This window comes from Lactuca sativa, chromosome 9, assembly GCF_002870075.4.
Source record: "Lactuca sativa cultivar Salinas chromosome 9, Lsat_Salinas_v11, whole genome shotgun sequence".
Lineage (NCBI taxonomy): Eukaryota > Viridiplantae > Streptophyta > Magnoliopsida > Asterales > Asteraceae > Lactuca > Lactuca sativa.
Window position 1 is genome coordinate 64,003,256 of NC_056631.2, and position 13,899 is coordinate 64,017,154.

Sequence of the window (13,899 nt, forward strand, 5' to 3'; positions counted from 1 at the left end):
TCAGAAATGCGGGAGCAACATCCATAGTTGTTTGCGGCATGAGACTTTGGGGGCGAAGTCTAGTTCTAGTGGGGGAGAATTATAACATCCCGAATTCAGGTGCGTCTCTTAGATCCTTCTTCTTTTCCAAGTTGCCAAGTTTAACCCTTAAAATAATTATTGTGGCAAATGAGTATGCTGGGCGTATTGAAGAGTACGTTACGCGTACTCATGCGCTTAAGTTGGACGTGAATTCGCCTACGTACGCTGGGCGTAGCGGGCCTAGATGCAAACCCTAATTTGTGGCTTGTGTACTATAAAAGGAATGCTAAGGCCTTATCCTCAACCACCATTTCAGAGAGTGAAACCCTAATAGAGAGTTATCCTTCGTTCCTAGCTTGTGTGTTTGTGTTCTAAGCTTCAAAGTGCCATTTCAAGGTGGTGAAAGAGAAGAGGAGGCCATTTTAGGAGCTAGAAATTGGTGGACAAGAGTAGATCCGAGTTCTAAAGAGGTTGGAGCTTCTTTATGAGGTAAAAAGCTCAAAACTTTCCTTGTCATTTGTGATATGTGCTTCTTGGACCAATTTTTAGGGTTTTTGGTCCCAAGGTGGAGACTTTATGCGCAAATGGTCTCCATTGGCCTAGATCTGCCATATTTAAGGGTTATATGAGTTGTATGTACATAAAAATCCAATCTTGGACGTGTATATTGAGCCATGCATGAGATCTAGACCTTATGAGGAAGAAGGAAAAGGTGTTAGAGTGATTAGGGACCTTTACAGCCATGAAAAGGCTTAAAGGTTCCGACTTTATGGAATAAGAGGCTTAGGGAAAGTCAGATCTGAAAGTTGAATGAGTGTCTTAACCGTTTAAGACCAAAATCCAAGAAAAGGCTGAAACTGAGACTTACGTTGGGCGTAACTCTCAGTACACGCAGCGTAAGGGGTTGAGACCCCAATTATGGATTGCCGGCGTACGCCCCGCGTACAGAGAAGGTACGTGCCGCGTACTGCCTCCTGTTGACTTTTAGGGTTTTGGTGAACATTTGGACTTTTGGGTCTGGGAGGGGTTAAATGGTCTTTTACCCTTCTGTGGGATTGTAGGAATGGATTTAATCTAGCCTTTGAGAGCCATTATTTATTAGTATTGTTTATGTGATTAGGCGGGGGCTAGATCAGTGTTCTCGTGTGACAGATTATCCGAGATACCCGAGGTGAGTCTTCTCACTATACTGTACCTGGAAGGGTACCTATGTGTGACCGGAAGGTCTTGTATGCTATGAGATGTATGTTCTATATGTTGTTATGTGATATGCATGTGTTATGTATGTTATGTATGATAAGGACCGGAAGGTCAAGATGGTATGGATCGGAAGGTCAAGATGACATGGACCGGAAGGTCAGGAGGTTACGGACCGGAAGGTCGATACGGGTAGGACCGGAAGGTCTATCGGGATTCAGGACGAAAGTCCCCTGAGACACTTGGACCGGAAGGTCCCACAGAGTTATGGCCTGGAAAGGCGTATGTGTTGTATGTGGTATTTTGGGGAACTCACTAAGCATTTATGCTTACAGTTGTTGTGTTATGTGTTTCAGGCACTAGCGAGGATCGCGGGAAGGCGCCAGCATGATCTGTACACACTCATAGAGATTTTGTTTTGAGATTCTGGGAATTGTTGTTATGATGACATTGGATACAATTTGTTATGATATTGTTTTTGGATGATTAAAAACATGATTTAAAAATGAAAAATTGTTTTGAAAATTTACGTTGTTACACAGAGATATGATGCGAGACCTTGAGGCGGAGGCAAAATTTGAGTGAAGTCGTTCCCATGCTTGGCGTGCTGTAGATGCAGAGGAGACGAGGGGTTGAATGGAATCGGAGCAGCTTCCTAAGATTGCACTAAAGATCATTTGATCTTGACGATACTAGGGACGGTATTCTGGATTGGGAATGGGTTTGCCTTATTAGTCCTTGATTGTTTCCGAGGGTTTGTTGGATTCACCAATGATATGGTCTTCAAGCTCAAGACTGACGAGTGTTGATTTGACTTGTTTGCGCCACACTGGGTAATTGTTAGGGGTAAGTTTTGTGGTTAAGTGAGTGGCAACAGTGATTTGTGTCAGTTTGCTGGCCATTGAAGAACCCTAATTGGGACGAAAAAGAGTGATTGGATCGAAAGACTCATGAGAGCTAGGAGCGCTCTGATACCATATAAAGGTATGGAAATATGAATCTCTGTATATAAAATTGCTTGTGTAACATTACAAATGAGAGCCTCTTATATCTAGAATATAATCACAGTTGTAGGTACTAAACTATGAAAGGATACAGGTAAAATACAACTGTATATAACCAATTATTTACAATATGAATCACAGTACAGATATGAAAGATACGTGATATCTCATTCCTTAATATGTATGTGTTTATAAGCGTGTGTGTCTATATGTTCCTGAATGTATATGTATTTGTGTGTGTTTACGATATATGATTTGATCACTCATTCAATATTTTTTTTACAATTCTTATTCATCCTTTTTATGTTTTGGAAGTTTTAGGATTAACCTACAACCAAGGTTTATGCAGCTCCAAGTGCTAGATCTAAATGCCAGACATTTTTTCTTAAAAAAATAATACTATTTTAATACCCTTTTTGTATTTGCCAAGTGGGTTTTACATGTTCTTGCTAAATCCTACACGTTGTTCTCAAAATATGGATATGGTGATTTCATGTCTACTTCATCAACGGTGTGTGTGAGAGTGAGTGAGTGAGTGAGAGAGACCATTTGTATATTTAATACATTAATTATAAAATATTTAAGAAAAAGAAAAAAAATGAAAAATAAATATAATAAAGGTATGATAGTCTTTTCAATTTTTTGAGAGACCAAAAATACAACGAAACTAGCTCAAAAAGATCACGAAGCCAAAAAATCAAGGTTTGAACTAAACCTCGAAAAAAATACATACTACAGAGACCATTTTATAGTTTTGTTAAAAATAAACTACCTTATAGAATTCTAAAAGTTATACATGCATAATGTATCACCTATATGTTGAGGGACATGAACATTTGTAATCAAACTTAATCCATTTTTAATTATTTTTTCATTTAATTTTAAATCATTTGGTTGACGACTTAAACGCTATGGCATTCACTAAATGCATGAAACTTTTATTGTTAGATTTGGTAGAAATCATCATCACTTTTTACATCATTTTTTTTTTCTTTTATCTTATAATCTCACCATCTACCATTATCAGGTTATTTATCATTCAACCTAATATTGATGTAATATGTTACTTTATAAATGGAAAACATGCCATAATAAGATCTCAACAATAGCATAAGATATGAAGGTTTTATGGCGGTCATAGTTTAGGGAAGCATGATTATGAACGCCGTGATTGTGATATGATTCTCTTTGATTTGTACTTATTTTTGTTAACATCAATTACTTTATTTTATGATGTCCAAATATATCAAATGTTTTAATCCTATAGTAAGACTAAGTATCAAACAACAAAAATACAATATAATTGTAGTAAGATAATATCTATATCATACTCACATAATACAATATGATTATAATCGTTGTTTTTTTCCAATCAAAAAAATCATGATTTTATCGAAGCTACGAAAATGGATTTTTTTTTATGAATATTACCAAAAAAATTCCAAGATTACTAACTAAAATCTTAATTGTGTAAATGATTGTTAGTTTTTTTTTTTTTACTTTTTTTGTAAATATTTGTTGAAGATAGTTTTTTTTTTATTTTTCTTTTTAATAAATTAAATTAATATATACGATTTTAGTTATTATCATACAACGAATGAGAAACCAAACGGGCAACAAGTTGCGCCGCTAAGCCTTTTTGTATGGTAAAATCAATTCTTTTGAAGACTACATTCATAGATCTAGGGGATATAACATTGATATGCATGATCCGTTGTAGTCTACTAAGAAGTTTCATCGCATCCGACGCAAGGAAACCAAACGTATCAAATGAAAATGGTATGCACGTGTGTTGATTTTCCATGCACGGTTTCTCATGTTTGGTCGCATTGCATGCAACAGCTTTTAATGTAGTCTGTCTCGCCGTGAAACCCCCGACACTCAAGCTTACGAAAGGGGATACCCCTGTAAGGTCTACACATGTGTGTTTCCCTCCAACTCATCCAAAAATCAAAACGTCAGTCGGTCTAAGGGTTGACCTTCCTTCTGTCAGGTCAGTCAGGAAATTCACAGGAGCCACTTTCTTGGCGGAAACCCCGGCACGCTTACATATGTCGACCAAAACATCCCTAACCATATCGTGTCTATATTTGAATCCTAGGAGTTCTTTGCAATGAACTGCATGCTCGTCGAAAGAGTCCAAGCATGCCTTGCGGCATACCGGACATATCCCATCGGCTGGGAAAATAGGAATCATGAGTCGATATTTGAGGATGGTACGATACTCTACCGAAGACATATGTTGGCCAAACTCATCTATAGGGATAGCTAGAAGAAAATCTTGAGCATGTGTTACATGTAAACACTAGAAAACTGTTTTCTGTCGAGCCGTCATATTGAAATTCACTTCCATATCTTGGATAATTTTACTAAAAAGGGCACTCGCCAACATATTATGAGATTTAGGGGGGATGGTGTCCTAGTAGTAAAACCGTTAAGGTCAGTGTCCGGAAGCTTGTTACGAAGAGAATCTAAGACACAAGCATAAAGACTTGTGTAAAGAGGATTTTCTTAATAATTTAATATAAATACTTTTCTAAGGATTTTGTAATAATATACTTTTTTTTTTCAAAGTAAGGGACTGATTACGGTGAAGAATGATTATTAGGGACTATAAGTATCAAAAAAGATATTAGAGGTGAAAAAGTGTTTGTCATACATCTGTTTGGGGAACTTTGAAGAATATATTCATCCATCAAAGGTCAAGGGTATAAGAAGACTTGCGGCAACTTCAAGGAAACACCAGACCCACCTGCAAGTCTTCTCTGCGACCAAGTACCGAATCCACTTTATACGCATTCACAACCTAACAATTCCATCTTCCTTCGATTTTACCTCACAAGGTACTGTTTAATTTTCTGATTTTTATGTTCTCATAGTTCTTGAATTTGTTTACAATATCTTGTGTGATCATTCATTGCTGTTTCACATCTGTCGAAATTGAGATACTAGTGCCCATGCTTGTAATCGTGTAACCGTCCTTGAATTTCTTGATCACTGATCGTCGTTTATTCATTTGAGAAGTCCGATCCTTTGCTGCGTTTGTTTTATTTATACTCGGATTCTTACAGTTGCTTATTTCAGTAGTCCAATTTACATCCTTCTTTGATATTTCCCCTTTCAACTTAAAACAAAATCATCGGACTTTACTGTAGGTTTCTTGAGATTTAGCGGACAGTTGAAAACTAGGGTTGAGGGTTTTGAAGAGATCTGATTTAATTCTGGTTTTGGAAGTTGGAGCCATGAGTGATAACATAATGGACAAAGTTAATGCTCTCGGTGAGCGCCTCAAAATTGGTGGATCTGAGGTCAGCCAGAAGATTACTGCAGGCATGAGCTCCATGAGTTTCAAGATGAAGGAGTTCTTTCAAGGTCCTAACCAAGCTGATAATCTTGTTGAGGAAGCAACAGCCGAGTCTCTAGATGAACCTGATTGGGCTACAAATCTTGAACTCTGTGACATGATTAACCATGAAAAAATCAGCAGTATCGACATGATTCGAGCCATAAAGAAAAGAATCATGCTGAAGAACGCTAGGATTCAGTACTTAACTCTAGTGTTACTCGAGACTGTAGTCAAGAACTGCGAGAAGGCATTTTCTGAAGTTGCTGCAGAAAGAGTGCTTGATGAAATGGTGAAGATGATTGATGATCCCCAAACTGTTGTCAATAACCGAAACAAAGCTCTAATTTTAATTGAAGCATGGGGAGAGTCTACTGAAGAGCTCCGGTATCTTCCTGTTTATGAAGAAACATACAAGGTATTATTAAACCCTTTTAGCATCTATATGTTCTTAATGATTTTGGTTATATTACTATACATATTTATCTATTCATTGATTATGTAACAACAGAGTTTGAAATCAAGAGGAATACGATTCCCTGGACGTGATTCCGAGAGCTTGGCTCCTATATTCACACCCCCTCGTTCCATTCCACCTTCGGAATCATATCCCATTCCTCATCCTCCACAACAGATTCCTCAAGAGATTCCGATTCAAAGCATGTCAGCAGAACAAACAAAAGAAGCCTTTGATGTTGCAAGAAACAGTCTTGAGCTTCTGTCTACTGTTCTATCCTCATCACCTCAACAGGATGCTTTGCAGGTATTATAAGTATGATACAGAGAGTTTAAGTTGGTATGGGATTTTCTAACATGTTGTGAATTACAGGATGACTTGACCTCGACACTCGTGCTGCAATGTCGCCAATCACAACTTACCGTTCAAAGAATGGTGGAGACAGGTGGAGATGATGAGGCCTTGTTGTTTGAGGCTTTGAGTGTGAATGATGAGATCCAGAAGGTTTTGTCAAAGTATGAAGAAATGAAGAAACCTAGTGAGGTGCAACGGGAACCAGAACCTGCTATGATTGCTGTTGCTGCAGAGCCTGATGAGCCATCTCATGTGGGGAAAGAAGAATCTTTGATTAGAAAGCCTGCAGGGTCTCGTGGGAACAACAGCAGCAACAACAACAACAATGATGATATGATGGATGATCTTGATGAGATGATCTTTGGGAAGAAATCTGGTACATCTGCTTCACCAAGAAAGGATCAAAAGCCCAAAGATGATCTTATTAGTTTTTAGGGTTATATAGCACATCACTTTGTCGCTCGGGTCTTTATGAACATGAATTTGGTTTCTTATTTTGTGTCTTCTTTTATTTTTAATTTTTGGTTTGGGAAAGATTATATGTGTAGCTTTACCACTATTTCTACAAGCATTTTGTGTTAAAACAACTTGGTTGTGGTTTGAACGGTTGCTAGATTTTTACTCTATAGAAACAAAAGAAGTTATGTAACAATCTGTTGGCATATTCTCACCTTGTTTTTCAAGTTAGAGCCCCAAGTTTCCTAAAGTTCTTGTTTGTTGCATAAATGTTCGGTTATTACCCTTGTAATGTGCCATGATGAAAACTAGTTATCTACTTGTGAATTTGTGTTATTTGTAACATCGTTCACATACCAAGATAGTCCGTTATAAGCAACATGTTCAACCATTATGGTACTTCTTTTGCATGAGCATGCTTAACTAGTGGAGTTTTGATGGGATCTCTCTGCTACACAATTTTAAAATATTGTCTCGAAAGGAGAGTCATGCACACCTTCATGAGTAATGTTCATTTCGTTGTCAAACCGACATGACACTAGTTTTGTACTCCTACCATATCTTTGATACCAAAGATACCACTTGTAATATATGAGATGCACGTATTAAGATATTGTCCGTTTTATAACACTCGAACTCGAACACAAATGGGAATGGTATCCTGATCCCTTTCTGAGTTATGTAAAGTTGAATTAGGATTTGCTTGAAAGGAACTGAAAAAGAATAAAGCTATGTCTAATATATACGATTGGCCAATGTCATTTTAATTTAAACAATATCACCTTGAAGCTATAAAATTGATTTAAATATAACATTTTATCATCTATGTAGCCAGTTTTGGGTATGAGTTGGCATCTTCGGTGAGTTTAACGATATATTGGACAACACATACATATATATCGTTTTAATTCACAAGTCTTATATTGATAGTTTGAGCTCATTTTTGCTATATATATTTGGAGACTCCTATTAAGGTTACCATACCATCTAAATGTGATGAATTATACATTGCATACCTCAATGATCTTGGCCATAAAGATGCAATCTCTAATAAAAAAATCCGTTAGATGGTTGATAACAAGTAAAATTGGTATATTTCAAATGTAATAATGATTTTAAGAAATTAGAATGTATAACTAAAATGATAGATAAATGTCAAAGATGTCAATTTTGACAAAATTCATTCAGACAAAAAATAATTAGTAAAAGTAATATACATTATAATCGGTTATATTGACTTGGAGGTATAAGAATAAATCAATTAAAAAGGAAAAAGACTTAATATGGTAATATAGTTTTTTGTTTGTACATGTTTAGTAATTATTGTTCTTTTTTCAAAATAAGTCATTGAACTTATTCATGTACACATTCAATCTTTATAACCGGTTACTCGAGGTTAAGAAAAGAAAAATGACTTGATATGGTAATATAGTTCTTAGTTTGTATACATTTAGCCATTTTTTTTCCAAAATAAGTCATTGTTGTTTTTGTATGCATTTAGTCATTATGACTGCTTTCTTCAAGTTTTGCTAACACATGAGACAATCGACAATGAGATGTTCTCATATGTGGCTCGTCCATCACTTATATCGATAACCTAATTCATGAATCAGTCAAATAATAATGGTGCCCTAATGTTCTCCAAGAAGATGTCTTTGGCTTCGGTTCACATATCTCAAAACAGATAACGAGATTCTTTGTGATTGATTCATCCCACCTCAAAGTTGCACTTCCAAGACAAAAAAACGTCCTAACAAAAAGTTTAAAGACTTCCTTAATTATTTGGTATGTCAATTTTGACCATTTTTCTACAAATGGGATTGTGGTTCTTTTTAAATTGACATTCCTTCTTACCTTACCTGCTTAGATTTTTTTTTTGTTATCAAAGAAATCAATTACTTAAAAAGTACAAGTTTTGTGAATGGGTTGATGAAGAACATGTCAAATTGAACCCGGATTTTGAAGATGAACTTGCAGTTGTTAAAGAGGAGGTTTATTAAGTAAAATGTTAATGACGTGAAGAGCAATTCATATAATCATAGGGTTAAAATAACTTGAAAACTTCTGTAATGATATTAAAAGTACAATGCTATTAATTTGTTTCTATTAAATGGTATTATATGGTCCACTCCCAAACCAAAACCAAGACAAATGACATATGATTTCACTGCCCCGACAAGCAACGTATGAGAATACCTCATTAATTATTGTATCATGTAGGATATCACATGAGCAACATTTGAAGAAACATGTCATAAGGAATGAGGTGCATATTGTGCAACTCTTTAAAGCCTATTGAAAGTTAGTTTATCTATTACGATAGCAAGGGTGAGTATTTTGATCAAATCGGACTGGATCGACTCTTAAATCAGACCGATTTTGCATAAAGTGGTATATTGGATCGGATCTGTTGAGGCTCCGATCCGAGAGATCCAAATGCTTACCCATACCCTAGAAACAAACAAAAAAAAATTGATCGACTTCGTAAAATTTTTGCTGCACAGTAAAAAAAAAAAAAAAACTAAAAATTAAAAAAATTGATCTGACTTCATAAAATTTTTGCTGCCCCCTTTTAAGTTTAGCATCACCAGCAATACTTGAGCTCGTGTAAATTTAGTGGTCTACACTCGAGAACACCAGTCTTGCTTATTTGTAAACAGGTTCAAGATTTCTTGATCTCTGCTACTTCAGTCTTCAGTTTCATGGGGTTAGTCCTCAAGATTCAAGATTTTAGCATCGATTAATTCTTCAATTCCTTTATGTGTTTCTTCTTTGATGGGCAAAATGGTTGGTGGTAGGCACTACTCTTCTTCCTCCATGAACCCTATCACCAGAATAACAAGATCTCCATTCCTTCTAGTCATCGTCTCCCTCACCTGTTTCTTCCTCCTTTTTTACATCTTCACCACTTCTCCCTCTTCCCCCACTAAACCCAACTTCTTACGTACTTCCTATACAAATCAACCGCATCTTAACCCTAATGTTCATTATTCTTTCGTCGATTCACTTGAAATATTCTTGAAAAAGTGGAGCATTTCGAGATCTCGTCATCTTCCCGAAGATACAGTCAGTGATCCGGAGACTGAAGAACAGCAGCAAGTGAGGAAACTAGATGATCTCATCTGGAAAACAGAGACTGCTAGGCTTTACGATGATGAACAAAGTTCATTCTTTTCTCCGCCTGTTAGGGTTTATGTTTACGAGATGCCAGCCAAATTCACTTATGATATGCTTCAGTTATTCCAAAGTACTTACAAAGAAACCTTCAATCTCACCTCTAACGGAAGCCCTGTTCACCGGCTTATCGAACAGGTAGGTTCTTTATTTTCCCAAAAAATGCAATCTTATTATCCGTATCAACCTGTTTTATCTTGATTGTCGATCTCTGCAGCACTCAATTGACTACTGGCTGTGGGCGGATTTGATTGCTCCAGAATCCGAAAGGCTTTTGAAAAGCGTTGTAAGAGTTCATCGGAAGGAGGATGCTGATCTTTTCTATGTTCCATTTTTCACAACTATCAGCTTCTTCTTGTTGGAGAAACAACAATGCAAGACGCTTTACAGGGTGTGAGTGTGTATTCAAGCTTTCATAGCTATTTCTTTCATATGTTCTTTCTATAACCGACCTCCATTTTTTTGCTAAATTTGCTGTAACATATGATTTCAGGAAGCTTTGAAGTGGGTTACTGATCAGCCTGCATGGAAACGATCAGAAGGAAGAGATCACATATTTCCGATTCATCATCCATGGTCCTTCAAATCTGTTCGCAAATTTGTGAAGAATGCAATATGGCTTTTACCAGATATGGATTCCACAGGGAACTGGTATCTTTTTTACTCTTATAACTATACATTCATGGAATTTATGAATCCCATTTTGTGACCTTTAATTTAACTAATTATACCAACAATTTCAGGTACAAGCCTGGCCAAGTTTCACTTGAGAAAGATTTGATACTGCCATATGTTCCCAATCTTGATTTATGTGATGCCAAATGCTTATCAGAAAGTGCACCAAGAAGAACCACACTGCTATATTTTCGTGGGAGGCTTAAAAGAAATGCTGTATGTTTTAATTTTGTTATCATGGTGGGAAAATCAGATTTCATTCTAATATCTTGATTTTAGGGAGGGAAAATAAGGTCAAAACTTGGGTCAGAACTTGGTGGTGCTGATGATGTTATTATTGAAGAGGGAAGTGCTGGGGAAGCAGGGAAAATAGCAGCACAGAGTGGCATGCGCAAGTAAACTTATGTTTCTGAATCATGTGTTTTTCACTTGGGCTGTGTTTTTTTTAGTAAAAATGATGAGTTTTTTTTTTTTTTTTTTTTGTTTGGTATGCAGGTCTGTGTTCTGTTTGAGTCCAGCTGGTGATACTCCATCATCTGCTAGATTGTTTGATGCGATTGTGAGTGGGTGCATACCTGTTATAGTTAGTGATGAATTAGAGCTTCCTTTTGAAGGAATACTTGATTATCGTAAGGTAAGCATGCCATTTTGCTAATCAATGAACAGTGTAGTAAACTAGTAAGTAGTAATGAGAAAGAGTGTTTATGGGTTTGTGAGTTGTTGAATTGACTGTGTTGTTGCAGATGTCTATATTTGTTTCTTCAAGTGATGCTGTGCAGCCAGGCTGGCTTTTGGCTTACCTGAGAAGTATTAAACCTACTCAGATAAAAGAAATGCAAGATAACTTGGCTAAGGTATGTGACTGTTGTAAATGCTAGTTTAGAAGCATGTTATGTGTCAAACACCATCAACTTATTTTCAAATTAAGGTTAATAGTAACTTGGATTGTTTTATTTTATATCAACACAAAACCTGAAATCATATATATAACCCATCCTTGCTATCAAAAGAAAGCCAAAGATCTGGAAGAGGATTAGTCAACAGTTACACAGAGCATAGGAATGTTTTGACAAAGAGTAAATTGCATAAATTGTCCCTGTGGTTTACCAAAATTGCATCCTATTCTTAATGTTACTTTAACCTTTTTTACAAGGTTTTGTTGTGGAATTGACACCGTTAAATTCTTATAAAATGACAAATTTACCCTTTATATTTTCTAATAATTTTTGTTGTTATTTATATATTTTTAATATTCCCCACTCCAAAATCCGATCCCTTGTGTTCTGCCATAATTTCCGGTGGTCTTCTCCGGCGACTAAGAAACAAGTGCACACCTGCCTTGGTCAAAAGGTGAACCTCACAACCACCTGGCAGAGATGATTCCCACACCACAAACGCCAGTGACTCTTACCCCACCCTTCCTACTCTGTCTTCCTCAAGGGCATTGGTTTCTCAGAGCAGCTATTGGAGAGGTCTATTTAGGTTTTGTTAATCTTCAGCTTTACAAAATACTAAAATCTATCACACAATTTGATTTTTCTTTCTGCAAACACCCACCATTCCTGAGGCTGAAGTTTAGATCCTTGAACATTGTCGGATTCCATCATTGTAATCTCCCCTCCCAAATTTGACCTCTCCATGTGCAAGACAATCAGTCATTTTGCTGCTTATTTTTTGCTACTTGGAGAAGATGATTCTGCTTCGCAAATGCTCTTCAACTTCTTTTTTTTTGCACCTTCTGATTCATTTTCTCACACATTCTCCAAAAATGCTGTTCAGCTTCTTCTTTTGCTCCAAAAATGGTGAAGCGGGGAAGAAGAATCTACTGATGAAGCCCTTGGATCTGAGGCAATTGAAGAAGAATTCTTGAATAATCTGGCTCATGATGGATACGGGGCAATAATTATATATAAATGATAAAATAGAAAAATAAGGTTATAATGGTAATTTAAGACATTAGGCTGAGGGGCCGAATCCAGAACAACAAAGCCCTGCTGTGAGGACGTTAGAGGGTATCAATCAACTATAATATATGTTTTACAAATGAGGGGAAGAGGCCTTTATGTACTTACTTGAGCTTTATCCAAAGAAACAAATCGGCAGTGGGAAATTAACAAAGGGACATGTTTCTAGAAATTGGGCTGGACTATACCCAAATGGGGAGGAATCAATGATTTTTTTTAAAGTTATTTTCGCCAATACTCTCGATGGCAGTAAAGTAGAGCAGGTGTTTTAATATATAAATTGTTCACTTGGCTCAACTTGATCCCAGTTTAACCAAATATGAAACTTAAATTATTTTTTATATGCCCTTTTCTCACATCAACCAGACATGCTGTGTATGCTACAAGATTATAATTTTGTTTTGTGGTTGTTTATTTTAATAAACCGGTTGCCTAGTTATCCCTATCTTTCTGAAACCCCATTTCTCAGTTAAATTTATAGTTCATCACAACTGTTGCTTGAATCCATCTTGTAAATGCAAAATAAATAATTACAGTCGGTTTAGAAAAAAAATGATGTAGAAGCAATGTTCCTTTTGTTCCTGAATTTAATGTTGATATTTTTGTAACATATGATATGACAGTATACGAGACATTTCTTATACTCCCATCCTGCTCAACCTTTGGGACCAGAGGACTTGGTTTGGAGAATGGTATGCCTCTTATCCTAATTCTAGACATTATAATTCTTTCTTTACCTACTACTGATATGTTGTTTATTTGGTGTCTGTGTGTGTTAACTGTTAACAGATGGCTGGTAAATTAGCAAACATCAAGCTTCACACAAGGAGATCACAACGCCTTGTTAAAGACTCAAGAAGCATCTGCATGTGTGATTGCAAGCGTCCAAACGTTACTGTTACTACCCCACTGCCCCCCTGATGGACTTGTCTTCCATTGTTTTTCCCATTTCTAAATACAAAACGGAGTCATTTCCCATATTGTTTTCTTTTTTTCTTTAAGCATAGAAACTATAGGAGACATGTATGTAAAAGATTCAACATTGTTTGGTAAGATGGTTTGTATCCATAATTGTTTCTAAAAGAGATTTGAGAATCAAGATTCATAAAAACGGTGATGATGGACGTGAGAGAATCTAATAAGTATAAGTAATCATAATATACTAAAGGGATGTGAAGAAGCATCATGGGGACGTGCAACCCACATTCGTCATATGCATTCCATGATTGAATCACACTTTCATGCTTCCCTTTT

General features: G+C 36.3%; 2 protein-coding genes across 2 annotated transcripts; both read left to right on the plus strand.

Moving 5' to 3' along the window:
• Window positions 1-4,910: 4,910 nt before the first annotated feature.
• Window positions 4,911-7,059, plus strand: LOC111919174 (TOM1-like protein 1). The gene is made up of 4 exons (XM_023914807.3): window positions 4,911-5,065; window positions 5,378-5,983; window positions 6,077-6,328; window positions 6,395-7,059. Exons 2-4 carry the CDS (start codon window positions 5,465-5,467, stop codon window positions 6,809-6,811), a joined length of 1,188 nt encoding a protein of 395 aa, XP_023770575.1. The 5' UTR covers window positions 4,911-5,065; window positions 5,378-5,464; the 3' UTR covers window positions 6,812-7,059.
• A 2,372-nt stretch (window positions 7,060-9,431) lies between these two features.
• On the plus strand, window positions 9,432-13,756 carry LOC111919090 (probable arabinosyltransferase ARAD1). The gene is made up of 9 exons (XM_023914731.3): window positions 9,432-10,144; window positions 10,224-10,397; window positions 10,500-10,657; window positions 10,750-10,897; window positions 10,961-11,076; window positions 11,177-11,315; window positions 11,425-11,535; window positions 13,269-13,337; window positions 13,435-13,756. The coding sequence occupies exons 1-9, from the start codon at window positions 9,608-9,610 to the stop codon at window positions 13,564-13,566; spliced, it is 1,584 nt and encodes a 527-aa protein (XP_023770499.1). The 5' UTR covers window positions 9,432-9,607; the 3' UTR covers window positions 13,567-13,756.
• The last annotated feature ends 143 nt before the right edge of the window (window positions 13,757-13,899 follow it).

Excerpts from the sequence above, each read along its gene's own strand:
- LOC111919090 (XM_023914731.3), top strand. The coding sequence starts at position 9,608 with ATGGGCAAAATGGTTGGTGGTAGGCACTACTCTTCTTCCTCCATGAAC. Across the intron at positions 11,077-11,176 it reads GCACAGAGTGGCATGCGCAA|GTCTGTGTTCTGTTTGAGTC; the intron begins GTAAACTTATGT and ends TTTGGTATGCAG. Across the intron at positions 11,536-13,268 it reads TGCAAGATAACTTGGCTAAG|TATACGAGACATTTCTTATA; the intron begins GTATGTGACTGT and ends ATGATATGACAG.
- LOC111919174 (XM_023914807.3), top strand. The coding sequence starts at position 5,465 with ATGAGTGATAACATAATGGACAAAGTTAATGCTCTCGGTGAGCGCCTC. Across the intron at positions 5,984-6,076 it reads TTTATGAAGAAACATACAAG|AGTTTGAAATCAAGAGGAAT; the intron begins GTATTATTAAAC and ends ATGTAACAACAG. Across the intron at positions 6,329-6,394 it reads CTCAACAGGATGCTTTGCAG|GATGACTTGACCTCGACACT; the intron begins GTATTATAAGTA and ends TGTGAATTACAG.